Genomic DNA, 27,750 nt, shown 5'->3' with positions numbered 1-27,750 from the left:
AGACGATGTTCAGAGAAAGCAGCTCGACATTATTAGATTCTATATTAAGTAGTGGTAGTGATCTCTGTATTTTTTCCTTATGATTGCATGTAACAAGAACAAATGTGTAATCACTGTCCCCACTGAGATAACCATGATTCCGTTGGCAGCCCCGAAGGCATCATGCTCAAATGGATTACGCAACAACACCCCCACATTACAGCGTTCGTTGTTTTGAATCTTTTGTGCCAATGTTTTTTAGGACAAACCTTATAAGTCACATGTCTCGACCTTATATTTTTCAAGTTAATTTTTTCAAATACGCAAGGTCAGATTCGAGGTGAGACATCAGTGTGCCCACAATGCATCTGTGTTTCTCGCCATCTCTGTCTGTTATGGTACAAGACACCATTGCTATTTTGTGAGGCTGCTACAGAAATGTCCTGATATAATTAGAGGCCACGGGGCATTTACCTTCCAGATCTCCAGTGAACCCAAAACCTCCCTCAGACATCTCCAAAAGTCTTCTCAGAACTCAAAGGACCGGACTGAACGGAAACTCAGAGAGGCAAAAGGAACATTTGAGGGGAAGTTTAAGCTCTCTGAGTTCCTTATTATTATTTTTATTCACCTGTGAAACAGGTGGGAGGACACTTTTAATAACACAGAAAGAATTTTCTCTTTTATCACGTGTTTGTTAAGTCATAAGCGTATTTTACTCCCACTCGCCTCTCAGGGGTTCTGTAGGACTGATCCATGACTCTCAGGTACCCGAAGGATTCATGTCTCATGCAAATATGCACTACATCCTGTTTCCACAGGAGGGCAGCATCTCTTGTGCATGACATGCAAATAGCCTAATGCCAGAGAAAGTCCTGGTCATGGGCAGATGAGATTTCAAGAGAATAGAGGCTCTTCATCTTACTTGTTATACATCTTATCTATTTCTATTCATCTCCGGTGGTGGTGCAAATGTTGGTTGAGGTGATCAGGGGAATAAAAAGCTTGGAAAAAGAAACACAAAAACCCGAGTCACTGATAATCCTCCATACCGAAGTGTTCATGTCAGTTATGCTTGGTCGTGTAAGTCCTCATTGCTGTGGTGCCTTTATGCTGCAGGCGATGAGCTGCCCACATCCCCCCCCCGTCTCCCATGGGACTTTACTCACCCCAACTGCCACACCACCCCCTGAGCTCTCATACATAGAATGCAAATTTTACATTCTGTATGCCGTGTCTTAATTTGCCTGGAACAAAAGGTCCAGCGTTTCCCGTCCATCACTCAGAATCGATTCTTTAAGATTTTATATTCATGTTTTCATTTTTGTAGATGTTATAAACCAAAAATATAAAAACGACAAAATAGTAAATAATAATAATCAGTGGAATGCATGTCAAACTCACAATAACAACACAAATAAATAATTCATATCTGAAAAGAAGTAAGACGTGAATACTTATCAAGCCTTCTGTTTCTATTTCATTTATCATCAAACTCTTAAAGCGTGAATATTCCAGCTTTTCTGGCCCAGTGCTCACCATACGTAACTCACTATCATCAAATCAATCTGAAATAACATCTGAAACTAAATGAGTCGTACGAAACAAACAACACAGAATGAATATTTGTTCATATGACAAGTAAACCGTCGACGTCTAACTTTTAAAGATATACAAGAATACAAACTCATTTCACATTGCACAACTTTCCATTTCCTCATCACAGCCGCTCCTTAAAGTGACTTCTTCAACTCTAACACAGTGACGTTAGTGAAAATCCTCCCAAAATGTTTCTTGAACATACAGATTGCTCTCAGACACTTATCCTTCCCTCGTCTGAATCAGCTTTTGGACACTGTTAGCTATCCATTTACTTATGCTGCGTACCTGATTTGAGCCATTTCGTGGCAGGTCAAACCAAATCTTTACGTTTCGAGGGTTTTAACAAAGAAAAAAAAGCAAATGTGCTGATTTATGAAGCTATTTCGATGACACTAAAGGGGATCTTTCAAGGGTATCGACGGAGAAAGGGCCACTCATGCTGCTGAAACAAAAAGGTGTTATATTTCCACTGTTTGCCTTATCGGCAAGTCAGAAACAAACCAGAAGTGTAGGATGAGGCATCACTCAACTGTTTTTAACACCATCGTTTGTTCAGCCTGGTGAGAATTAAAGGAGCCATGAGAAGTTTGTTTCTGTTCTGAGGTTTAACAGAGACGCTGAATGTTTTGTTTTTTTGTTTTTTTTTGTTTCGCTCTCATAAAACATTTTCAAAGCAGATTTCTTCTCGGAAGTATGAGCATTGATGATATCTATTTTAATTCTCCATCTGTCACCGCCTTCCCTTCCCTTTGCTGGTGTGTTGCACCATCAGTTAGCACGTAACCACCATCTGTTGAGCAGTGGAAGACATTAAGAGGACTGTCTATCACACACTTAGAAATGCTCAGAAACTTTGATACTAAGATCTCCTTCCTTTTATGCCTGAACACCCTGTAGTCACAAACTGATTCCCAGTGAGGGTTCTGATTTTTGGTAGTCTATTTGGACTGTGTTCACCAGCCATGACTCTCTCTTTGATTTAACGTTTCCCGTCGTCAGGCTGCTCACTCATCTGACCGGTCTCACTGACTAGTTCTAACGGAGAAATCCTCAGAGCTCATTATTTCATTTGCAGTCACGATTTAAGCGCATTGATTTATCTCCACCACGGGGTAATCCAGTTGACTTCTCTCCTGTGATAACGATACGGCTGTTAAAAATGTTAACAACACTGAGCTCACCTCGAGGAGAGCAGCCCTCCAGAGAAATGATACATCCAGACAACGTGGTGGGCCTCGGTTAAAGTCCACAGTCAGAGGTGGAACTGCTGCTGAATTAAACTGAGTTCGGTCAGACACCAACACCAAGTCTACTGACCTGAGAGACTGATGCTCAGTGAAAGCCTCTGAACGTATCTTTGACTTCCAGCAGCCCATGAAACAGCCTCGCACCAGCTAACTCTGGTATCCACCCTTTGCGTCACACAATCAAATCTCATATTTGTTACCTTTAATCTATTTCACTGAATGGCAATCAACAGGCTCATTTCTTTTCTCTCAGTTTACACGGGTCCACTCAGCCATAATACTCGTCATACATGTCGAATGCTTGAAGCTGATGAAGAAGTGATGAATAGGGTGAGATCAAAATGGACAAACAGAGGGCTGCCTGTGCTGGGTGCAGGGCGGATGTTGGAGTCAATGGACGAACACAACAGCGTGATGTCGCAGAAGGAGCAAAAGAGAGTATGTACAAGAATTGGAAAGCAGGGACCCACTCATTAAAACACTGCTCCACAGCGCCACTAGTGGTGAAAAACTCCATAGGGAGTCTTTAAGAGAAGTGTTAGTACAGGTTAGAGGTAAGATCGGGCCTAAAAAATCCAGCCCGACCCGACCCAGGCCCGCAGGCATTAAAGCCCGACCCAGCCCGAGCCCGACCAATTAACTTGATTTGCAGGCCCGAGCCCGAAGCAAACCCGAAATTTCAATTTATCCCATAGTATTTTACGTTCACGAAATGTCCGCAAAGCCGTGCGCAAAGCGTGCTCTTGCTCTGCGCCTCCTGTTAAGTAGTAGTTATATAGCAATTACCTTACAGCGCCGCCTTCTCTGTTTTATCCAAATTATTTATTTACAACAGGTATTCCTTAGTTTAGTATCCACACATCGTTTTAGTATACATTTTTATAAACATATATTTATTTAAAAAAAAGTCAGCGAGAGAGAAGCCCGAGCCCGACCCGACCCGACCCGAACGTAATGATTGACATTTTAGGCCCGACCCGACCCGAATTTCGGGCCGGGTCGGGCTAAAGATCTTACCTCTAGTACAGGTTTTAGCTGCCAACAGCAGCTCTGTGGCACACACTCGTCCACAGTAGAGGTATTTTGCCACAAGAAAAAAAAATGACAATCTGTTCATGATGTGCCTGGAAGTCAATAATAAGGTGATGTGAAAGAGAAGTTTACCAGTTTCAGCCCTGTATCTCATTCTGTTGGACAGTCAGATCATTGGTATACAAAGCTGTGCGCACCCTATACTGTACAACTGCAACTCACTATCTACAATGCTGACGTGGAGGTCATGTGTTTCTCTGTGAAGGCGTGACTGCGTGGTTGCATCTGTCGCAAATTAGCACCAGTGTCCCTCAAGCTACAGACGTTGTGGTTCACGGCCTTTATTTTGAACTTGCCACTGTAATGCGGTCAGTCAGTCGGTTCACAGCTGGCATTAACATGTCTGTCACCACCTGTTTAAAAGGGACCACTTGTGACTGGATAACTCACGACTGATGATAACACCAACCAGGGCTAAAGTGAATGTATCAAACGTTATGTTGGTGTGCAGGTCCTCCAGTGGGCCGCAGTGAAGCTCATGCTTGAAAGACTCTTTCTCAAATCCACTGAATTTCCATATAAGATTTGCTGTACACATGCATGCACACAGTAGGGTCATGAACATCGAGGGTGATCTTGTTATTTCTCTGTAAGCACGTGACGCCTCAAGTGTTAGCTTTATCTAAGAGTCACCGAAGTGAATCGGCCCCAGCATGAAGTCGAGGATCGGAAAGGCTTCGTGCTCAAGCTAACACTGAAGCCAGAAGTGAGAGCTAGAGATGTCCCATGTGAAAACAGGAAGGAATCACTAGCAAATCAACTCTTGAAGGACAGCGCCATCACTTCCTGATTCCCAATTCCCTATTCTTGCACCCGAGGGTGACTACTGACGAGAAGCGCGATAACAGCTGGAGTTGAACGAAAGACTTCTCAGAGAGCTCATTTAGCGGCCGGACGTCGAGACAGAGAGAGCGAAACACATGCAGTGTTCATGGAAGGTACCTGACCTCTTAAAGTAGCCATGTTGTAAACTTAGTGTTACTGAGAGTAAAGCATTAAAAGATGTATTACAGAACGTGTTGCACTGATAAGGCTTTCGCGTCACCCACCATCTTCTGACCCCCTGAGTTATGTCACACAGCCTTGCTGTTGACCGATCGGTACTCGCAGATATTCACAGAACCGATCGCCTCTCTGCGTGAGCGTGTGTGTGTGTGTGTGTGTGTGTATGTGTTCTGTGATGGCTGCTGAAGCGGCAGGCCCGATGATCGGGCAGGAAGGGCGTGTGTGTTGAGTGGTTTCCTCTCGAGAAGGTTGGCTGATCAGAGCGAGCCGAGGGTGTGAAGGGTGTGTTCTCGCTGGGTTTTTGTGGTAGCAGTTTCTGCCAACCTCCGTTGCCTTGTACAGCAACACTACTGTCACAGTGCTGTGAGTGTGTGTGTGTGTGTGTGAGAGAGAGAGAGAGAGAGAGAGAGAGAGAAAACAACTTTTGCTGCTGCTGGTTGAGAGCTGTTGAGCCTGCACACTCTTCCTGTGGCCCCAGGCTTGAGAACCTCTTTCTGATTGCAGCTTGTCCATGTGACCTGGTTTCCGTTTGCCTGCCTGCTTCCGTGAATAGTAAAGAGAGGCATCAGTGCCTCGGCGAGCGCAGAGGAAGGCAGCCGAACTTGACACATGAGAGAGCACACTCTGCGACAGCGAATCAACCAGCGATATGGTCAGGGGATCAACCGTCAGTGGCTTGGGAAATCCACACCTAACCACCAGTGTAAGTACATGCACCGTGCACTAATGCAGCACAGCAGTGTGCACACACACTCTCACCGCCGAGAGAGGCAAAGTGCGTGCTATTGTTGGATTCATACATATCTTGTCTTTGGTGCCTTTGAGCAAGACATCGTATTGATCACAGTGCCTTACAGGAGGTCACAGAGATTACAGTTCTCACAGTGTTCACAGCAGTTCTTGCACGGCGTTTAGCTGCATGTGGATCTAATGAAGATTTTGCATTAAGTGATATTGAAAGAATTGTTGCATTTTTTGTTTTATTACTAACGTTACCACCATTTGCATAATCTAATGTGCAAATAACCCATAACAGAAAACCAAAGTTTTAAAAACCAAATTAATTTGAAAATATCTAAATTGTCCAATTGCTCACTTGTTTAAATTGTATCATAATTCTGATGAATGGAACCAGATGCTGTTAATTTGTGCAATCCCTTTGCAACACGCCATGCGGTGTGGTTTATGTTGGGTCATTTTTACACGCCTGTGTTTTCTCACAGACCGGCCGCTTCATGCTCAGAAACACCCAGAGAAGAGAAAACGGACACCTTTTTTCTAACTTTTTTTTCCTTTGCGGCGACCTGTGACACAGGACACGCGTGTGACGGCCTCTCACCCTGAGCAACTCTCGGACGTGAGACGTGATATAGTTTAAGGACGGAGTGGTGTTGTTGGCAGGGTTGTCCACAACAACGTAGTGAGGATATTTATTTGAACAGCAGTGAAGTGATAAGAACTGAGTGATAAAAAAAAGAGAGAAAATTGTTCATGTGACAGAAAAAATATAAAATATAAAATGCACATTTTCATTTTTAATTGGCCACTAAAATGAAAATTTCATTGAAAAAATTCAAAATAAGTCTAAGCCGGTATGCCTCACACTAGTTTTCGGTGAAATATGGTTGAAATTTTACCAAAGTGTCCAGCAGCTGTTCAGGATAAAACACGACGTCATGCAAAAGTTTAAAACAATCCTATATTATTTATCTCCAGCTTTCCTCTGCTGTCTTTTATTGTGTAGCATCAACCACATACGACAGAAAAACAAAGACGACATAACATAACATAACATAACATAACATGACACAGAAAACGTCATTCCTCCATCATAAAGGCAAACGAACCAGACACACCTCTCTCATGTTAAGTCATATCCATAACTACCATGTAAGGTCAGGATACGACAGGTGGAAAAAATTAGAAGTACGTCGAAACGTCGGGAGGAAAATCTAAAAGCTTTTGTCACGAGTACATGATCAACGCCCCCATCTGCTCGTCCACTTCTCTGACCTCCACACGGCTTCAGCACTCTTGTTTCAAGCTGCAGTCTTGTTCTCTTGGTGTGATGAACCGTTCATGGTGGAAAAACTGGATTTACTCAACATTTCACACACTTGGTACATATTTGCAATTTAGGACACGGTGGAGACGCAAAAAGTGGCAGGTAGGAAGACGAGATAAAAGTCAGTATTCAGTCACAAAGACGCGGCACATCAGTAGTCAATAGAACCGTCATAACCGTGGTTAACGCAGGTATTCACTCTGTCCTTTATCGCTTTGTTGACAGTGAGGATGTTAAGATGCCAGGCCACGGCCTCACTCCCATCCTGCTCTGCTTGTTACCCATGTGGAGAATACTGATGCCGGTCTTCAGTCATCCACAGCACAGCAGATGCATTCAGGTGAGACTTTTCCCTCTTTTACAAAATTAAAAAAAAATGTTCTATGCGTAGTATTGTGTACATATGTATGTGTAATTAAATGTTTTGTGTCTTTTCACCTTATTACTATTTCCATTCTTCTCTCTTTTCTTTTTTATTCTATAACCAGCTGTGAGCTCATCTCTGAAGGGCCTAAAGTGCATTTCTCTCACGCACTGCGAACCGAGTACGGTCTCAGGAGCATAGGTGGATACGTACGGTGTGTCTGATTTAAAAGGCAGTGTACTTGCAGCAGTTAATCTAGTTTCAGGAAGCGAAGTGTCCACTGGCACAGTGATCATAATTATCTTCATGAGAACATCCTGCAGGAAACTGCATATTTTGTGGGACATTTTTGTGCGCTCTGGTATTTCCCACGTTGCCACATCAGGGAGAAAAATTGGGAAGTGATTCATTTATGATGTTAAGAATTCTAAAACTGCTATGCAACAAAACTATCCACTCTCTAATAAGGAACACTGTGTATACTCTAGGGTTTATCTTTGAAACGGAGTAAATAGAACTTCAAGCTGGTGAAACAGTCTCAATTTGATGCTGTGCACAAGCAAACCAGACCATCATCAAAGAAGATCACCTATTTCTAGTGACTTTCTGATGTACCCAGGTTGGATAAGTCATAAAATGCAAACTGTTTTCATGGCAGAGTGCTGACGATGAACTGAAGGGTCTCTAGTCCGGCGGCACGGCACTCTTAACAAAGTTGCTCCACCATCGTCATCTTTGCCTCACAGTGGCTGCCAGAAGCAACATAAAATGGTAGTTTCATGTAGTGTTTGGTTCCAGTTTATCACTAAAACCCATCAAGAGCAAACACGTTTATGACCAGATCCTTGTCTTGGTAGTACGCTTTATCAGTGACTTGCACACTTTAAAAGGCCGTCAACAAAGCATTTGTGACAGTTTACGAGTTCTTAGTAGGGTTTGGTCCGGAGGCTCTGGGGCTGTTCTCATGAAGGAAACTGCTTCAAGTGTTCGACAGTCATCCTGATATTTGTAGCTAAAAGGACAAAACAAAATCAAATGATCGAAACCTGAAACCTTCATCTGATCAGGTAAAGGTGATAAATCTTAAAGTCTGATTTGAGTTTCAAAACTGTAAATGGTGAAGGTGAGAAATGAAGCAGTTAAAGCAAATTCTTCACTTTTCCTGATATGGATCTGAGCGAAACTGTTTTGGCGGCAATGGCATAATGAGCTGTGATGTGAAAGTACTATGTGTTAATGTGGGGGCCAGGTGCATTAAATGCAAGTGCAAGTTGAACTAATTCTATAACTTGTGAGAGATGAAAACATCGCCGTATTGAAATGCTCACAGTGACAGTGCTAGCATGCTGATGCTCTGATGCTCAGTATTAGGCAGGTTCACTAATTTAGTTTAGCTTACTAAAAGCAAAGCGCCACTGAGGCTGGTGGGAATTCCATTATTCATTTGAAGCTATCCTCTATGGACCTCAGATAAGTGTTTAAGTAAATTTCACGGCTATACCACCATTAAAGTCGTGAAGCCAGCATTGCTAAAAATTAAAGGTATGTTAAGATTATGATGCTAGATACAGTGATAAGAAAGCTGTCTAGTATAAACCCACAAAGCTGTAAATTCAGTAATGTGAATTTTGTTCCTAAAAACAAAATGAAAGTACCCTGGTCTAAAAAACAGTTTATGTGGATTAAAGGCTAATTAAGATCCGTCCCTTTGAAAAGGTTCGTGAGTTCAGTTTCAGGTCTAAACCAAATCTAGTTTTCTAGGATTTTTTAAAAAAGCGTAAGAATGTCACGCCCATCACAAGACGCACAATACACTACCATGCCAACTAAAATCATGTCGCCCTCTTTTCTCTACAGAAACAAAGAACAGCCATCTGCAACAATTGCGAGCTCACCTTTGTGCCTGCAGGACTGCCAGACCACATCGAGGAGCTTCAGCTGAACCACAATCACATTCAAACACTACAGGACAACACTCTCCATTACCCCTCACTGAAGACCCTGAGCTTAGCTTGCAATCGTTTGGAAAAAATTGAATCGAACACTTTTCAAGACTTAAAATTGTTAGAAAGCCTCAATTTAGCAAAAAACAAACTTGACGCTTACTACCAAGATACCAGTCAGGCATTAAAGACTCTACCCAGGCTCAGAGTTCTGGATCTCTCTGAGAATTATCTTGATGAGGAGATGGCCGCCTCTCTTCTCCAAAATCTGACATCCCTGGAGTATCTCAATCTTTCCGGAAACCTCCTGCTGAGGCTGGACGAGACCTCGTTCGCAGATCTTTGGCAACTCAAGGAACTCGACCTGCAGAGAAACGTCATGTTCGAGCTCGACGGCGCCTTCAACAGCAATCACATGCTCCAGCGGCTCAACTTGGCCTTCAACTACCTGCCTTGCCTGACGGACTTCCATATGACCCAGCTGGTGGTCCTCAACGCCAGCCACAACTTAATCGAGTGGTTCATCTCTAGACAAGACCTTAACGACACGTTCCAGCTGGAGACGCTCGATCTGACAAACAACAGACTGCTCTTCTTCCCTTTCCTGCCCAGCCACAGCCACTTGCGGCACCTTTACCTATCCCACAACAGTGTTAAGTTCTATGAACACTTGGTCGGCAACGACACAGTCCTGAATTCGGCTACAACAGTCGAATTCTACAATGTGAGGAAGCGCATGAACAACGTGACGGCGGAGCTGTGGGACGACAGCCTTCACGGTGACATCTCCTCCCTGGAGATTTTGGATCTGAGAGCGAACCAGGTGGCGTATTTCCCCCAAGGGTTCATCCAGAGAATGCCTGCCCTGTCCAGACTTCAGATGTGCACAAACTGTCTGGAAACCTTAAATCTGACATCAGAACAGCTCTCTAGCAGCTTGTACGAGTTGGACGTGAGCAACAACAGGCTGAACCAGATTGTAGCGGATGAAGGTACGATGATGGCTTTTGGCAATCTGACGTACATCAACCTGAGCCTGAATGCTCTTGAGTCGTTACCCTCAGGGTTATTTTCCTCTCTGCCGAGCCTCAGGTCAGTGGATCTCAGCTATAACAACATTGACATTTGCCTCCCTGAGGAAGCTGAGACCAGCACAGAGACAATGTCATCTTGTGTGGATTGGAAAAACATTGTATCCCTAAAGCAGCTTCACCTCAAGGGATGCAACCTACACAGAATCCCATCGTCTGCATTCGCTGGGTTGTCTCTAACGCACTTGGAACTGTCCGACAACCCTGGACTCATCGTCCAAGGAGCAATTCAGAGTCTTAGCAGGACGTTGCAACATCTAGGTTTAGGAAACACTCACATCCAAGACTTTGACTTCTCTCATTTCCGAAGTTTAACATCTCTAAACATTTCAAGGAACTCTCTTGCCCATCTGCCCCCTTCCCTTCTCAATCTTGACCTGACAGTGCTCGATTTGAGGGACAATAAACTGTCCACTATTGCCTCGGGTGAAGCTCAGGCATTAGCCCCAAAACTACGCACAGTCTTCCTGGCAGGAAATCCGTTCAACTGCTGCCAAACAGAGTGGTTCACAACATTTGAAACAACAAAGACAATCCATATGGTCGGACTGTCAGACATCGAATGTGAGGATTCCCTACAAACGAGGCACAGATTGGAACGCCCCGCATATTTGTGTGCGGTGGAGGGTGGGGAATCTATACTCTGGTACATTCTGCTCATTCTACCTATGTGCCTGTTTTTTGTGGGCATTTCGATTATTGTTCCCCTCACCTTCAAGCCCCAATTGCTACAAAAGTCAATCAAAAAGAAGTGTTTGAAGCCTACATCTTACTGATACTTTATACACCCTGGACAAAACCATTTTTTGTACGGTGAGCTACTGTAAAATGTTACTAAATGGATGGAAATAAATTCAGTTAACTGTAAAAGAAAAATGACAGTATGTTTGGACAAACCCTGTGTTTGAGGGGAAAAAAAACCCAGCTCATAATATTTCACATCGCTGGGCTTATGAATTACAGTTCAAAACCAGACCCTAATCCCTGATGTACCGTGATGTAAAACTGTGGCTACATTCTTGTGGCATTGGTGTATATGTGTGTGTGTGTGTGTGTGTGTGTGTGTGTGTGTGTGTGAACATATGCAGAAGTAGTGTGATGCAAGCTGTTGCTATAAGCAGCAGAGGAAACATGAAATTTCCTGTTTTGCTGAGATGTGCAGCAACTGCCCAGTTCCGTATCTCAAAGAGGAGGGGTTTGAGGTTTCCTTCCCATCAGTGAGACACAGATGCGACATTCACACGAAATTCCAGTGCACCTCATGAGCGCTCGGTTTGGACACATATACGAATACTCCATCATCTGTTCCGCTGTGCCATGCAGAGGCAGGTCGCTGAACTCTAGTAAACTTGCACAGGTGTCATCGTAACCACTGCATGACGGAATTAGGGACTCCATTCACACTGTACAGGACAGAAGGGCTGTAACAAGGCGCTTCTCTACCTTTGGGCGCACATGCGTCGTCGCTCAGGAGTGAAAAGGTTGGCAGATCAGTACGTAGCTGTGCAGCCTGCCGGAGTCCTAACCAGAGAGTAACCAAAATACCGCTGTGGTGATGCTCAGGGTCATGGTGGTTGGAACATAAAAAGAGAAACCGGAGCGAAGTCTTGTGAACGCCTCCAAACACAGTCATTTTTTTTTTCATATCTTTTACAACATAAAGTCACCAGTCAGTCGGTTTTTAATTGCTCCAGTTTCTTGAGTTCTATGCACACAAACGGGTAAACAATAAGTAAGGTAAAGGAAGGCAACTCAGAGCAGTTACCGGAGACAGAGAAACAAGCTTGAGACTTGAAGGTCTCTGATATGAACGTCTTTAACCACCATTGGGTTATCAATGATTAATATGAAGAGTGACTCACCCGGCTCTTCTAAATATATTTTGATAGGCAACTAGAAACCAGTGTAACTGCGGGCAAAACTACTGGCAATTATTGTTTTTAGGGGGGGCTGCAATATATCAAGTTTTCACTTCCTGTCAAGAAATGAACGGCAAGCGGAGCGAAACGAGAGATATCTGGGTAACTCAACGGGAGCGAGGCCTGAAACCCGCGGTGGTTAACGCTGCTGCTGTTCTGATAAAAATGGCCCAAGAGTGTGTCAGTAATCGCATTGAGAAAGAATTGGGAAAGACTCGCAGCCACGAAATCATCTGTTTGCGGAACACACTTTGTCACCCATCACAGATTGTTGACCAAGAGGAATTCAACTTGGTTACTCAGCGATCAGGTCAGAAGTCAGAAGACAACTATAGCCTGTATGAAGTGGGTGAGAGGGCACGCGCGCATCTTGGCAGCCAAACATTAACAACTTCTTTGCTAAGCTCGAGATAGTGGATAGATGCACTTGATGTAACTGCACACGCTACATGTTTAGTGGTGTTGAGGGTTACAAGAGTATGAATAAGTCAGTCAAGTTTGCAGGGCGCACATTACGCGCAACAGCGCTTTGCACAACAGCCCAGCTGTGGTCATTGAGTCCACGCTTGAGGTGAGTTACCGAATACGCATCACAGTTTGCAAGCTGTGTGTTGGTGTTGTTCTTCTTTCAAGAAGTGGTCACAGTTTCTCACAGATAGATGCAAATGAGAACAGAGACATGAAATTTGACTTGACCTCAAATGGGATTCGCTTGAGTTGCAATCAGCAGGTGGTGAACTGCGGTCCATCTAAAATAGGTTACGTATATATATACACATGCAATTTCGATAAAGCATTTTTGGACACATTATACCAGAAGTGGTCAGGGTCATGTGTGTATTATGTGAATGTAAGTGTGTCGGCGAATGCATCAAATGACTGAAGGGTTGACTAGGAATTTAATATCATGATTATAAATCTGTGACACATCTTGACTGAGTTGCTCAGGCAGGTTGTGTGTGGTCTGCAGAAAAAAATAAATGTGTACTGCATGTGCAAATCTGGATGTATGCTGATAATGGTTAGCAGACAAAAAGAGTCTGAGGCCATGTTAATGGCTCTGTAGGGCTATGTCCCGTCTGCATGTGGATGTTAAGCAGGCACACAATTTTTCCTCATCTTTGCGGGGCATGCTAGCATGCTAACATTAGCAAATCTCGATCACACATCCAAGAGGAGAGGCATTTCACTCAAAACCACAAACCTGTTGTCAGAAGATGATCAAAGTAAATAGGATTTGTCCTCAGGGGACCACGAACATGATTTCATGTCTGTGCAAATTTTTTGATGGAGTAAAACTGACTGATCAAACCACCTGCAGCTGTAAAGCCAGTAACACAGCAGTGTTAGTAGTGACTAAAAGGCCACAGATAAACAGTGATACAAGAGTGCCTATCTGTTACCAGATCACTGCGTCTACCAGCCTCTTCATCTGATAAGTTATCTTCTTCTCGCACTGCGTTGTTTTCCACCTCCCCTGACAACTTCACCTTGTTCTCGCACCAAAACAAACTAATGTTTCCCAGAATGTGGCTTTCTTGGCGACTGTCAGAGAGCCTGATGTGTCGCGTATCATTTTGCATCGGCATCCTCTGATGCAGTGATATGAAAAGCCTCTCTCAAGATTCCTTGGGAGAAGAAATTGAAAGGCACAGTTTGCTTTTATTTTGCATTTCCCTGCACACAACGTGAACTTAAAGGGAAGCTTAAAATGGCAGGTGTCAACAAGTGTTTTCTGTATTCTGTTCAACACATGAGAGAGAATAAGAGCAGATGAAAGAGGAAGTGTTCTTCCTCAGGCATGCTGCCGCTCAGCTGATGTGAATCTGTTAAAGCTTACTTGATCAAACCTAGTGGGGTTATTTTTAGAGAGCTAAAGATGTGAAAGTTAAAGAAAAAGTGTCAGGTTTCAGAGCGAAGCAAACTGCTCAACGGAAAAGTTGCGCTCACAGTTGTGGTTTTAATGAGGACCGCTGATGGCCTCAAGTATTTGATTCCTCCGTCAGCTCAGAGGTCGTGATTTGGTTCAGTGACCATTTGTACAAAAAAGTCTTTGTTCTAAAACATCTTTTTAAACATATTTTGGGCTTTTGGGCTTATCATCTTTACATGCCAGGTATCTTTCAGTAAATGATAACACAGGTTTCTAAGGTCAAGGGTTATCGGTTCATGTCTCTAGCTGTGTTGCCGCATGCTGGACAACAAAAATACCATCCCATGTAAGCTGACGTACAGGCAGCCACTTAGGAAGTCAACAGGCAGTTTGCAAAACTCCACTTCCTCTTAACCCTTCCTGCTCTTGTGACAGGCGTGGGTGGGGTGATTTAGAACTGGATGTGGGTTTTTTTTGTTGTTTTTTTTTGTTTTTTTTAGCCAGGAAGTGCTTCATATCAGTGGTTATCTGCCATGAGACTGCAAAAAAATGGATGTCAGAACTTGGACGCAAAAAATAATATGGCTAAATTTACAGGGCTCATTTGTCGCAGCTGTGGTCAGACAGGAACCGAGCCTGACATATGAGGTCAATTGAGGCAAGTACAGCCAGTTTTACTACAGAAGAGGTTGAACTCGGTACACCGCGTTTTTGTATAGTAAAAAAAAAAATTAAAAATACCACATTACAAATGAGAGTCATGCTGTTAAATTTTTTGTGAAGTTAAAATACTCATTAAAGGAAAAGTACACCCAAAAATCACAACCATTCAGCCATTATCTACTCAACCCCATGGCGATGGGAAGTTGGGTTTTGTAATCCCAAATTGATTGGAACAGATGTTATTTTTTTTTATTTAACTGGCTGAAATCTTCAGTGTAGCTGCTCAGCTAAAAGCGCAAATGTATCTGGGATCTTGGGCTTTCCAGAGACTCTGGACAAACTGTATGGAGCCATTTCATGTTTTTTTTTTTCTGTTTAAACACAGAAAGTCCCCATCTACTGCTTTAACAGAATGCTGCAACACTGTTTAGCTGCGACAATACAGACATGTATTGTGTACTTTTTGCCAAATGGTGACTAAGGCGATGACTGAATTTTATTTTCTGGGTGAACTGTTGCTTTAATTATGTAGGATATCGAATTATTAATTATTTTACCTAATATGAGTTTAGCAGAGACACTTTGCACAGGAAGTCAGTCAATTAAGGGGCACGTGGGATCATAGTACCATTTATAGTACATCCTCAACTGCAATGGATGTTTGCTTACAGCCTGTCATCCAACATTAAGTATAAGTTCTGGCCCTCCAAAGGAAAAAGTGCAGGCACCCTCCTACACTCCTCTACCCTTTAAATCTTCTTCAAATAAAGACAGTTTATCAAACTGGGTCAGTGTTATGAGTTACTTTCTGGGGATTTGTATGTTTCTGGTGCACAGCTGCTAGCACTGCAGCGCCGGGAGTTGTGGAGGCCCCCAGTGGCTTCCACAACTCCCGGGTCAGGACACAGCCCAAAATAACAAGAGGGTAAGTGGATGTATTCTTTGTCTGCCCTCACAAACGTCTTTGTCAACATCGAGAACATGTCTCAGGAAGTGCTTTAAAAGGAACTCATCCTGAAGTGGAGAAACCCTCCCCCTCCACAAAAAAAAATAAAAAATAAAAAATAAAAAAATCAAGATTTGAGAGTGCCAAGAAACACATTCTAGTTTATAAAAAAAAAATAATAATCATCATCTAACAAAAACAGCCCTGAAAACTCGGGCTCGGAAGATAAGCTGTGTTAATAATAAGCGCCATCTTTATCAGAATTATGTCAATTTCATTTTTACTCAGCACTAAAAACGAAAGAAAAAGAAAAAGCCCCACTGGTCTTAAACTGGGAAGTTCTCATCAGCTTTTCTGAGACAGGCTCAATCTCTCTAGCTCAGTGGTGTGGCGTTTCAATCTCACCGGAGACTAGATGGTCGAAACATTTCATCAGCAGCATGAACTACAAGAGCGACCAGTGACATTTCACAACACAGAGACTGATCATGTTGCCTGTTCTGCCCTCTAGTGGCTCCACAAGGAATCTCAGCCATCCACACAAATGACATAAAAATTTGACCAGAGACGAGTGATTTTATTAAATGCATCATACTGTATATTTATTTTACAATTGTATGATATTTTATCAGTTACACAGAGAACAAAAAGCAGCCATGTAATAATAATAATATACTTGAATCTCCCAGAACAAGATTTTTTTTTCCAATGTGAAAAAAATGAGTTGAAATGCAGGATAAGGGGGAAAACTGACGAGAAATGTTGGTAATGTCAAAATAAAATGTTTTCTTATTTTCAAAAGTAAAAAATTAAGTAAATGTAATTACTTTGATGTAAAAAGTATGTTTCTTTGACGTAAATAAAATGTCTAAGGAATCTTTTCAAAGTAGCTTTCAAGTCAATCAAATCAACCAGAGACAATAAAATGTGTATAAATGCACAGTGAACAAATTAATAATTTAAACAGAGATAAAAGATTCTGGTTGGAAAACATCTGCTGGTTTTCAGTTTCTAACAACTTAGAAATATTAGGCTTCAATACAAAGAGGAGAGACTGATTTAACAATCTCAATACTGCTGGTGTAGCTGCAGAAAAGGCAAATGTTCTTAGACAAGGCCGATTGACTGACAGGCACTTAATGATCGCTGTAAGCAGCTTACAACTTCGCTTATACTGCGTCGCTCATTTATCAACTGTCCTGGAACAATGTGTTTGACTCACTGTCCCCTCAAGTAAGGCTCCATGTGAAGAAAGCTGACACACAATACATGTGATACTGTTAAACAAAAAAACTCTGCATACTGAGGGTAAACCGTAAGAGCTACTGCGACGTAAGATTATCAGTTATAAAATAAGACTTTAAAATAATCAGCGTTGCTCTTCACCTCAAATGAAGTGCGGTTAAAAAGAGAAAAAAAAATGGGTTTTAGCGGTGAGGGAAGAGGATCAGAAACCTCACGTCGAAAGCATTTCGGTCACCATCTGAGATGTGTCGTAAACAAAAACATTTTTTGAACACAAGTTTAAGTTTGGGAGATGTTCTGGCACATATTGCAGATTGCATGGCATCAAACACAAAGGCAATGGAAGCAGGGTTTAGAAAATGTACTGCAGGTGCGTACAAACACATCAGGGATTGGGTCCTTTCCCCCTTCACTCAAATGTGTTCATTCCAGCTCAAGTCTGCTCAAACCAAGACTCCTTTTCATAGAAATAAAACTCATTCTTAAAATGACTGAATGGAAGAGAAAGAGGGGCCTGTCCCTGCAACACAATATAAATATGAGATCACAGCTGGTTACAGAGGTGCTAGATGTGGGTGGCTGGGCTGTTTGTGGGTCTCAGTTGAGCAGCTCCAGATAAGTGATGGGCACTTTGCCCTTCTGGTTGCCCCGCTCACCCATCAGCCAGTCTGAGTCCATGCCTGGGACACTGCTGACTGTGATCACCTGGGGGACAGATGCAGTGTTTAGTTTAATAACTTGTCAAGTTTCTATTTAAAGAGATACATTATCACCAATTATCAAAATCAGTGTAATATTTACTTATTAAAAGGTAAATGGGGGAAACATGTGAGTCCATTATGTTGCATTCATCATCTGTTTCCTAGACTGTATTTTCATATTTCAAAGACACTACATGTATGAAGTGCCTGGTTATTAATCCTGATATTACCAAAGGGAGTTCATGCCACACAGTTAGCAAGTTCAAAATTCTTCTGAGTGGGGGTATTAGAACGAATGAGGTCATGTTTGTTCATTGTTAGTCAGCCACAGGCATGTAATGGACACTTCAGTGCTTTTCCAGGAAAAGGAGGGGCGTAAGTTTCATTGAACTCAGGCTGTTGCACAGGAAATGCACCACTGCACTTGCAGGGCATGATGTGGTTAACACAAAAATTTTAATTTCAGTCTGGGTTCAGACTAGGCTACCTTTTGTAAAAATGCTGATTCTCATATCAAAAGACACTTTTAAATAACAGGCAGAAACATGAACAATAAATGGATATACAGAAGTGACTATTCCATGCTAACCTCATCAGCCAGCAGGGAAAGCTCGCTGCTGCTGGCAGCATCGTAGTCGTAAAGCACCCGGGCTTTGCGGCTGCCATTGGAGCTACGCAGCTCGTTGAATCCTCCCGATGCTGTTGAGCTGCCGTGACCCGCAGACACGCTGGGCAGAGAGGCCGTCACCGGGATGGTGGGCACAGAGATGCTGGCCCCGCCAGACACAGATGACTGGTTGTTGTTGGAAAATGACGAGGGGAAACTGGTGGGAGGGAAGTATTTTTCAATACAATGCTATAGTTAGTTATGTCATCTCCCCCTGTAAGCATCAGATCAAGCTGAATTCTCTGTGACCTCATTGCTGATTAATATTCCTTCTAAATTAGTCATTAAACATGAACTTTGATCTAATCAAACATTGGGTCATCCTTTTGTTTGCACAAAGAATTTTTAAAAGTAACACAGGATATATATTTTTTAATCCAATTAAGGGTCTATTAATACTAGTGTCTCCCTGCTGCTTCAGTGCAGACTCTCTCTGTGACATTCAAGTGGGCTGTGAACTGCCTGGAAAGACTGCCAGAGATTGCAGCATGATGCCAGAGATGGAACTGACAGATCTATTGAGCTGTTCATGACAAAAGGAATGAAAGCTGACAAGCGGTATTTCACCTGCCCAGCTGCTTTTGAAGGTCCACCATGTACTGGTAACACTGTGCGTAGTATGTAGTCTGGGCCTCCACAAAGTCGTTCAGACAGCGTAGGTGGTGTGCCTGAGAATGCACAAGGAGAGAGGATTAAGATAAAAATGTTTGACTGGCTTGTTCCACGTCATTCTATACTGCAACAATGTGTCAATTAATTGTCTACTATTGAATGAACCGCTAATTATTTTGATGATGGAGGAATCAGTTTCAGTAATCAAAATAAATAATAATCTAAATTCCAGCTTGTTAAATGTGAATACTTTTGCTTTCTTTCCTTCTCTATGACAGTGTCTCTATGAAAGAAACTTGAGGAAGTCATTTTTGATTCATGATCACACCGATTACATATTTTTCACCATTTTCTGACTTTTTACAGACCAAACAAGTGATTGATTAATCTTGAAAATAACTGAGTTTTATTGAAATTGATTTATTCAAAATCATTACTTGTAGTCCTATTCTCTATCAAACCTTTTGATAGCTGTGTGCCCTTTTACAGCAAGAGCAATACATCTCAGTCTGTGAACAGTTACAAGTCTCTGGAGGAGCCTTGTGAAGTCGAAGAAAAAACCCTCGTGATGTCATCGGGTAACATCAAGTAAGCAATACACTTGTATGAGTTTGCAGATATGGAGACTGAAGACGTGTGTCAACTGAGAAGGAAGTGTAAATTACGATGTTGAGTTGCATTATGGGAAGGACAGGATAGGATCCAGTGTCCAGAGGTTGAATTGTACTGAGGACTTAGGGTCTGGAAATCTTGGTAACCCTTCTCTTTTTTTAAACAGAACACTGCTACTATTTCTACTACTAATTCTAATACCAGTAAGAAATAAGGAATAATAACAGGAATAGGAACAAGAATAATAAGAAGAAGTCACTGTTTTTGGCAAAAATCAACAACCCCATCATGTCCCTTTACATCATTTGTTTACTGATTGAATGCTGATTGAAGCAGAAGCTGAGCTGGGGAACGTACGTGGGTGCTGCTGACGCCTTCTAGCAGCAGTCGGGTGATCTCTGCCTGACGGTCGAACTCACTCTGGGTCATCCTTAACTCCTGCTCTGCCTGAGGAAGAAGAAACGAAAACAGGTTCTTACAGAATACCATCACCACACATGCATTTGGTTTTGAGGAATGATCATGATCAAAGCGAGCAAAATCACACCCAACTTCTGCTTTTGATATGATATATGATATACGACTATCATATAGGCTATGATACATGACTAAAAACAAACATTAACAAGAGTGAGAGAAAAGTCTCCATAAAATGGGTTTGCAGATATCATCCTCTTATCTGTTATACAGATGCAGCATTATCTGTATCTGTATCACAGAGACTGAATATGTGCATGTAACTTTATATTGCTTCAATGGGTCAATACAAGGATAAGTCAGAGGCAGCAAAACCAAAAAAAAAAAAAAAGATGTGGTGAGACCAAGTGTACAGATATGTAAAGATGGTACATGAAGGAATGACAGAGAAACAGACACAAGTGAACATGATGTTTCTGTCCTGAGGGAAATGTTTCCTTTTCCTTGCACCGAGCCAAAAGGTGGAACAATGGCTTGTTGAGACTCGCTATAAAGTCTAATAAACATATGGTCTGGAGCTGAGACTGACAGGGACAATGGCCCTTACTGTCCTGAACTCTCTACAGCTTACATTAGAGCCACAGAGGAGGAAGGGAGAGCGGAGACAGTGTTTGGTCCTTGCACGATTTGTCGACAAGGACTCTAGGTTTTCCAGGAGGTACCACAGCGTGTCACGGAGGAGATGGAGAAAGGGATAGACGGCAGCTGCTGACACTGCTACCAGGGGGTTTGGGGTGTGTGTGTGTGTGTGTGTGTGTGTGTTTCAAAGATGGCTCCAACATTCCACTCACCTCTGTCACTTCCTCCGTTCACATCTGCTGCTTTGCGTTTTGAAAACAGTGACACAGTAGTTAGCGCTACAGCTGCTGCACACCCACAGCCAACACCACACATCCTTACTCTCTGTGTGTGTATGCCTGTGTGTGTGTGTGAGAGTGAGGCGGCTGCATTCTTTAACAAAACCACACTTAGGTAGATGGTAGCAGCACTGTGATCTTGTAGCACATAAATATTGCATAAATACCAAACCACCTCAGACACCGTCACACAGAGATGAAAGCGGAGCTGGTGTTACCCTGCACAAACTGTTATTCACCCTTCCTGTATTTTTGTGACAGTCTTCTCTTTAATGAGTAAACAAACTCACTCAGGTATTGTTGACACAGTACACGTTTGTTTGCACAGATTTAACACGCTGTTTGACTCTGTCCCGCTGTTTGGTAAATCTAAATGAAATGAGCATGTTGACAAGCTGCAGAGATAACTTGGCTCTGAATGAACCAGAGGGAGTAATATAGGAGTTTTTGAAGGAAATTAAGCTCACTGGGTCTCGGCTTGGTTGTTTCTGCCAGCATTTGTGGAAAATCGTGCTCCAAAGCCTCTAATTTACTTTAGATGCTCTGAAAACTGCAGCCAAAGAGCCATGCTGGGATACTGCCCGGTGTTCTAACGTCCATCCCTGCCGCTGACATTCATTTAAGCATTTTGCGATAGGGATTCTAGTCGTCAGCAGCTTTGTTGAGTACTTTTCGAACCTTTTTTTCTTACCGACACACCCATCGTGATCCTTTCTTGACGCAGACGGGGAGGGGGTGGATGGGATAATTCTCGAAAGGATTTGGCCAAATCTTGGCTCAGAGCAGAGGTCATTAGTGATATCCTCTTCAGACATTACTGACTGGAGGACAGTCTGACACTATCTGAAACTTTTACTGTTAGGATGAGGTGTAACATTTGTTTTGCAATTTGACCCACAAAAAAATTGTCAGTACAATCCATGACCGTTTTTTCTTTTTGTAGAAAACTATGCAGCAAGATTACAGAGACCCCAGTCAGAAAATGCTTCAACTGTAATCAAGACATTTAAAGGGTTAAAGCCATCACCTGGTGAGAAGTATAATCAGTCCTAAGTATGCTGAAGGATGCATCACTCTTTTGTCAAGTCAAAAATACATGTTTTATGTGTAAAGAATTCTTTAGTATTCTCCTTGCACAGTGATTTCCCTCCTGAGTCTTGATGTTAATTTTCCCTCTTTTTTTGTGTGCCCCTCTACATTTGTTTCCATTCAATGACACTATTACACCATAAATAATTGTAAGTGTGGAGTTTTAGTATGATGAAGTTCAAGTGAAAATCAGTCCAGATGTCAAATAAAGAGGACGTCAGAGCAAGAAAATCCAGAAAGGGGAAGTCTAAACTTCCCAGAGCTGCTCATGTGACTGTTTGCAAGTCACAAGAGATAAAATGGTCAACTTCATGTTGTGTAATTTTGTGTGTTAGTCATGACTTGTGTGACTTCAGATGAAGAGTTGGTAGGAAACGCCCTGACAGCTTTTCCTTCTCTAAAAAGGAGACTGACTGATGACTTTACTGAAAGCAGAATTCACTCACATTGTTCATTAATCAGTGTTACAAAAAAACATCCAGATAAGAAAAACTGACAGTGTTGCATTGACGATTATGTGTGTGTGTGTGTGTGTGTGTGTGTGTGTGTGTGTGTGTGTGTGTGTGTGTGTGTACTTACTGCAGCTCTTGCATCAGCCATCCTGGCTTTCTTTAGCCTGGTTTTGGCTGCATCCAAATCCAAACGTTTGACCTGCAGTAGCTTCCGTTCTTTCTGGACCAAAAACACAACAAAACACTCAAAAATTAGATTTTTACTTTTGTTCAAGCGACATCATTTTCTAGCAGATGAGATTAGTGGTTTGCATTAGCTGTAACCATTCAGAACAAATCTGGTAACCTAAAAGCGTCTGTATGTCCGTATCAGGAACTTCAGTAAGCCACTTTCACTCACTGAATGAATTAGCGGTTGCTAACTTCATGTCGACTTTTGACCGCTGTAATTGCTTTACTTTAAAAGCCTCACTGGTCAAGCCAGAGAAAAGCTTTATTTCTGAAGGAACAACAGGAAGTGTTTTGTCTGCTACAACAAAACTTAATGGCACATTTAAATGTGGCTGATAAGAAAACTGCACTTGCTGACAGATTAAATGAAACATAGGGATACTGGTAATGCCCTTAACTCAACAGTGGGTTGGTTAAATGACTGAAATGAGGTGTGTGTTTAACAAGAACTGAACATCTTCTTACGTGTGTGCAATGTGTGCATATTGTAGCGCAGCAAAACGCCTAGTGGTGGTGACACTGAAGACTTCAAAAATGATAAACTTGATGTTCATCCATGAAGTGTGTATGTGTCAATTTGTGTTTGCCACAGAGGTTATTTTCTGAGATTATCAAAAATCCATTTCAAAACTCTATGATATATACTCTAAAACTATAGGTTTTTATACTGAGGGAAGCAGAGCGATGATAACGTCCTGTTTTGCCTACAAAAACATGTCATCCTTGCACCACTCTATAGTTTGAGGGGTTGGTTCAGGATGAAGGTTAAAAGGTCAGTGAAAAGTGAAAGTGATCCAGCAGTCAAACTCACCAGGATGGTTTTGAAGTCGCCTTCTAGAAAGTTTCTGAAAGGTGTCAGGAAGTTGATGGCGGCACTTTGGATTAACTCCCGCTCTGCTCCACCAATCTGTTTCTCTGTCTCGCCGCATTTTATCAGAGCATTCCCTGTAATGGTCAGCAGCTTTCACTTTCAATACAACACAGGACAGGGGGCTGTACAATGTGCCACAACAGTCTCACCGTAAGCCTAAGTACTTCAATATTGAGCAGATGCAGAGGCCCGTGGATACAAAGAAAGCGCTCTTGTTCAAAGGTGGTAAACAGCCAAGGCCTCAGCTGTGTTTCCATCTATAGCAAATTTGATGCGAGGCTTTGAAAATGTCAAATAAATGACAAAAAAAACAATAAAAGAAAAAAAAAGCAAAGCAGGCACTTTTCAAGGTAACACATGTTTTCATCAGAAGATGGCAATATAGACTGCGCATGGCTGTTATTCAATGAGTAGAAAGATGCAGATGAAGTAGAACTGGGAATAAAATCAGATGCCAATAAACCTCAAAGAAGAAGAAGAAGAAACCAAACAGGTCACACAGGCCATCTTCAAAAGAATCTGGAATGGGAATCTTATAGAAATATCTGAGCAGACAACAGATGCGCCTTTTAGTTCTTCTTTCAAAGTAGAAAAAAAGAATTAGTAGTGTGTTACATATTCCCTTCATCAGAACTAATTTGGAAAACATGTTATCATTATACATTAAAGGAACAGTTCATGCAAAGTGTGAATTCCGTCATTGTCTCTTCATCCCAACACTGATGACTTAGAGAACATCTGAAATTGCACCATACAGCTTGTCCAGCATAATTGAAGTCTCTGGAGGGCCAAAGATCCTGAATTGATTTGAAAAGATGATCTTTACACCCTTTTATAAAATGAAATTCATACTTTAACCTGTAAGCTAAAAGTATTTGTGACAGAGTCGTGGCAAAGGATGATACAGATGTTTAAAATTTTGTGGTGCTCACATGTTTCCACATGTGGAAGTGTCAAAAAGCCTTAATTCAGTTTTACACATCTACACAAGAAAGAAAAGAAAGAAACCTACATCAACAATTTTGTTTGTTCCATAAATCGAGGAGTTTTGCAGGCGATGATTGTGTTTGTCGACCAGCAAAAAAAAAAGCAAAATAAACTTGAAAATAGTATGAGCCACAGCCAAAGAGATGAGCAGGATTCAGAAGGAGTTACATTCATTACAGTCCCAGCATGCCAGGCAACTCACCATAGGCAGTTCCAGGACCAAATTCATTTCCTGACTCGATCATGGACTGGCCCAGCAGCTCGTGGTTGTTCATTCGTGTAGGGGCTTTTTTCTCCAGTTTCTCGTACACAAATTCTTCTAGCCGGACATCTGCAGATGGCGACAAGAAAACTCAATTACAAAGTCATAAGACTACAGTAAGGCAGCCAAGCACAGACGGTGAATTTAGGACAGTGAGTCCAAAACAGCCGTCCTAACATTTGTTACGTAGAGGCTTTCATAATGACACCCATGACAAGAGAACCTCTCGGTCGAACACGATTTGATTAATTTGTTACATGTCATCACATCACATGCTCGTACACATACACTGACCATCACAGCCGACATTATCTGTGGAATGCTGTATGCAAGTAGAACAAATCCAGTCTACCATAGCCAAGACTGTTACACATGACTGTGAGCAGCAGCTGGTCCGCCTTGTGTTTGTTGTGCCTGTGCTGTGGTTGTGATACAGCAATATGGCGCCGTGGTGTGAGCAGAGGAGGATGCACAGCTGAGCTTACAGACTTCACAGGCACCCCATCAACCGATGTGTGTCAAACGCCATCTCAGAGATGTGCGGTATTCTTTAAAATGCGACCCTTTTTATTGGGGAAGATTACTAATCCACTCTTCAGAGCAGCTCAGAATTTGTAAATCAAACACTTTCAGAACTGATTGGGTGCTCAGATTAAAATACACATCTGTAAGAAGTTAACTGTCATAATGAACCTAACACTAAGATTTGGAATTAGTGTCTGTTTGTCAAGACGTTAAAGTGTATTGATGAGCAAAGTGAGTGGCATGTAGCAGACAGATGTATAAATGGGGTTTGGTGCCTTCCTCCCCATTGTGGGGAGCACACACTGCCCTGCAAAGGGGTTCCCCTATGTCAGCATTCTGTTTGTCAGATGGGTCGGGTTCGTTTCAGAGATAACAGTGTGGCCTTACTGGGGTTGGGCTGCAGTAGGACCTCTGTCTGCTTCATGATCCTCTCCGTCCATTGTTTGGTGTTCTCAGCTCGGACCAAAAGGTTCTCCAGATGGGCGTCCAACTCTGTCTTTTCAGCCTGGCCAAATTTCTCTTCTGTGAACTGAGAGAAAAAACAAACGGTTATCCGGTTTAAATGAACACAACACCATAACCTGGAAAGTGAAACCTTACAGTATGATCACTGTGGGCCCGAGGTGTCACACAAGGCGTGTTTGATGGAAGGTGTAATCTAATGTTAACATGCTGGACGGACTATCTTACAAATATCAACGTTATCTGTCTGATAAATGTTGATAGCTCTAGCAAATGGTTTCTGAGGCCTGCTTTGATAGTCATGTTGAACTGTCTGGCTATAACAGACACTGCATTCACGGAGGCTCCGTTTGAAAAACACACAAATAGTGTAACCACAGCCAACTTTCCAGAAAAACGTTATGGAAATTTCCCTCGGGCGATAACAGGCTACTTAGCTACAAGCTAACCGCCTCAGTTGCGTTAGCTGTTTAGCAGGCGAGCTAACGCTAATTGGCTGCTTAAGCTAGCAGCTAACGTTGGTTAGCAACAACTTCCACGAACGAAACGGTCAAACTTACTTGTACGGCGCGGCTCAGGAAGGTGCCGGCGTCTGCGGCTAACCGCTTAACATTAAAGTCCATGGCACGGAGGCGGAAATAAACACTTCACACAACAGCTAGCCGCTCGCACAGTCAAACTGCCATCCCTGTAGAAAATGTCATTGAGGCAACTTTTTTTTTTTCTTAGTCGGAGTTCCACCCAGCTGTTGATTCAGACAAAGATAGTATATGGACAAGATGGTTCACACCGGCGGCCTGGTCTGACAGCTGTGAGAAAATGTCGCGCATGCGTATATGGAGTTGCCAATGTTTTTAATCAACAATTCTTAGATGGATTAGAATAGGCTTTTTTTTCTCTCTCTCTTTTATTTATTTATCTTTTTAAAAACACTATGTTTTTTCATGGTTTTATATCCAATGTATAGTTGGTGTATACACTATGGGGTTTTATCTCCATAATGCAAGAAACACGTCACAATTTCACTGATATATAGGAGGAGGGAAGCAGGTGGGATTTGTTAAAAATGGATGGAAAATCACCTTCTCTACGATGATCTGAATTTTGCATTCAATGTCCTAACAATGTCTCTTTTCAGTATCTCTTAAAAAAAAAAAAAAGATTAAAAAAAAAACAATGTAATTCAGTAGTTATGCTATTTTTAAAAGGGCACTTTCAGTTATCAGGCCCATGCAAAATAAACTACAGTCAGATTCATAAGTAAGACATTTAAAGGGAAATTAAAGTGAAATCAAAAGGACACCTTGAAGGCACCATGCGTGCGTGGGTGTTTTCCCACCATAAGGAGCATCACAAGATGCTTCTGTGCAGAAGAGGAGGAGGAGGACTGGGAGAGGAAGGGGCTCATCTGTCCCCATGAGCACTGCGTCTTTCTTTTTTTCGTTTCACAAGCAGCAGTCATGGCTGGACTCCAAACTCTCATTCTAATTAAATTAAATCACAGATTGGTGTTTTGGGAGGGGGGGGGGGACTGTTCGGATCTTCCCCCTTTTAGAAAAATGTCTGCTTTGTACCATCATGACGCTGGTTGAGTGTGAGCAGGTTATTTGCTCAGGTGTAAAAACTCAGCCCAGTGTTGCTTGTGCGAGAGTCGTACATTTCCCATAACTGTTGTCATTGTGAAACCGCAATAAATTCGATTTGACATGTAATATCAGTTGGCTTGCTGTGTGTAATGAGTAATACTGACACATGGTGGATAGCATTTCTACAACACGATATCCTCCGCAACCCTCTCGTCTCCAGGAAACGGACTCTGGCAGATTTTAGGAAAACAAAAACACCCTTCAGGTCTGGATGTAATTATGCCAGACGGAAGCTGCTACCTGCTGTGTGGGAGGAAGTCAGGCA

General features: G+C 42.3%; 2 protein-coding genes across 4 annotated transcripts; one reads left to right on the top strand and one right to left on the bottom strand.

Annotated features, from left to right (window-relative positions):
• Positions 1–4,733: 4,733 nt before the first annotated feature.
• On the top strand, positions 4,734–13,307 carry nrros (negative regulator of reactive oxygen species). 3 transcript variants are annotated; one of them, XM_037079759.1, is made up of 4 exons: positions 4,734–4,858; positions 5,430–5,628; positions 7,216–7,330; positions 9,212–13,307. In XM_037079759.1, the coding sequence occupies exons 3-4, from the start codon at positions 7,229–7,231 to the stop codon at positions 11,162–11,164; spliced, it is 2,055 nt and encodes a 684-aa protein (XP_036935654.1). In that variant the 5' UTR covers positions 4,734–4,858; positions 5,430–5,628; positions 7,216–7,228; the 3' UTR covers positions 11,165–13,307. The 3 variants fall into 3 exon arrangements, with proteins under 3 accessions (XP_036935654.1, XP_036935655.1, XP_036935656.1); XM_037079760.1 differs by lacking the exon at positions 4,734–4,858 and having other exon boundaries at positions 5,324–5,628; XM_037079761.1 differs by lacking the exons at positions 4,734–4,858; positions 5,430–5,628 and adding an exon at positions 6,011–7,092.
• Positions 13,308–16,345: 3,038 nt separating this feature from the next.
• Positions 16,346–26,646, bottom strand: sh3glb1a (SH3-domain GRB2-like endophilin B1a). Its single transcript, XM_037079409.1, has 9 exons — positions 26,400–26,646; positions 25,765–25,906; positions 24,793–24,921; positions 23,544–23,677; positions 22,629–22,721; positions 19,984–20,073; positions 18,970–19,070; positions 18,325–18,559; positions 16,346–17,739 (listed from the first exon to the last, which is right to left on the bottom strand). The coding sequence occupies exons 1-9, from the start codon at positions 26,460–26,462 to the stop codon at positions 17,632–17,634; spliced, it is 1,095 nt and encodes a 364-aa protein (XP_036935304.1). The 5' UTR covers positions 26,463–26,646; the 3' UTR covers positions 16,346–17,631.
• Between the last annotated feature and the right edge of the window lie 1,104 nt (positions 26,647–27,750).

Source organism: Acanthopagrus latus, chromosome 19, assembly GCF_904848185.1.
Source record: "Acanthopagrus latus isolate v.2019 chromosome 19, fAcaLat1.1, whole genome shotgun sequence".
Taxonomy (NCBI): Eukaryota; Metazoa; Chordata; class Actinopteri; order Spariformes; family Sparidae; genus Acanthopagrus; species Acanthopagrus latus.
This window is presented reverse-complemented; position numbering and strand designations above follow the sequence as displayed.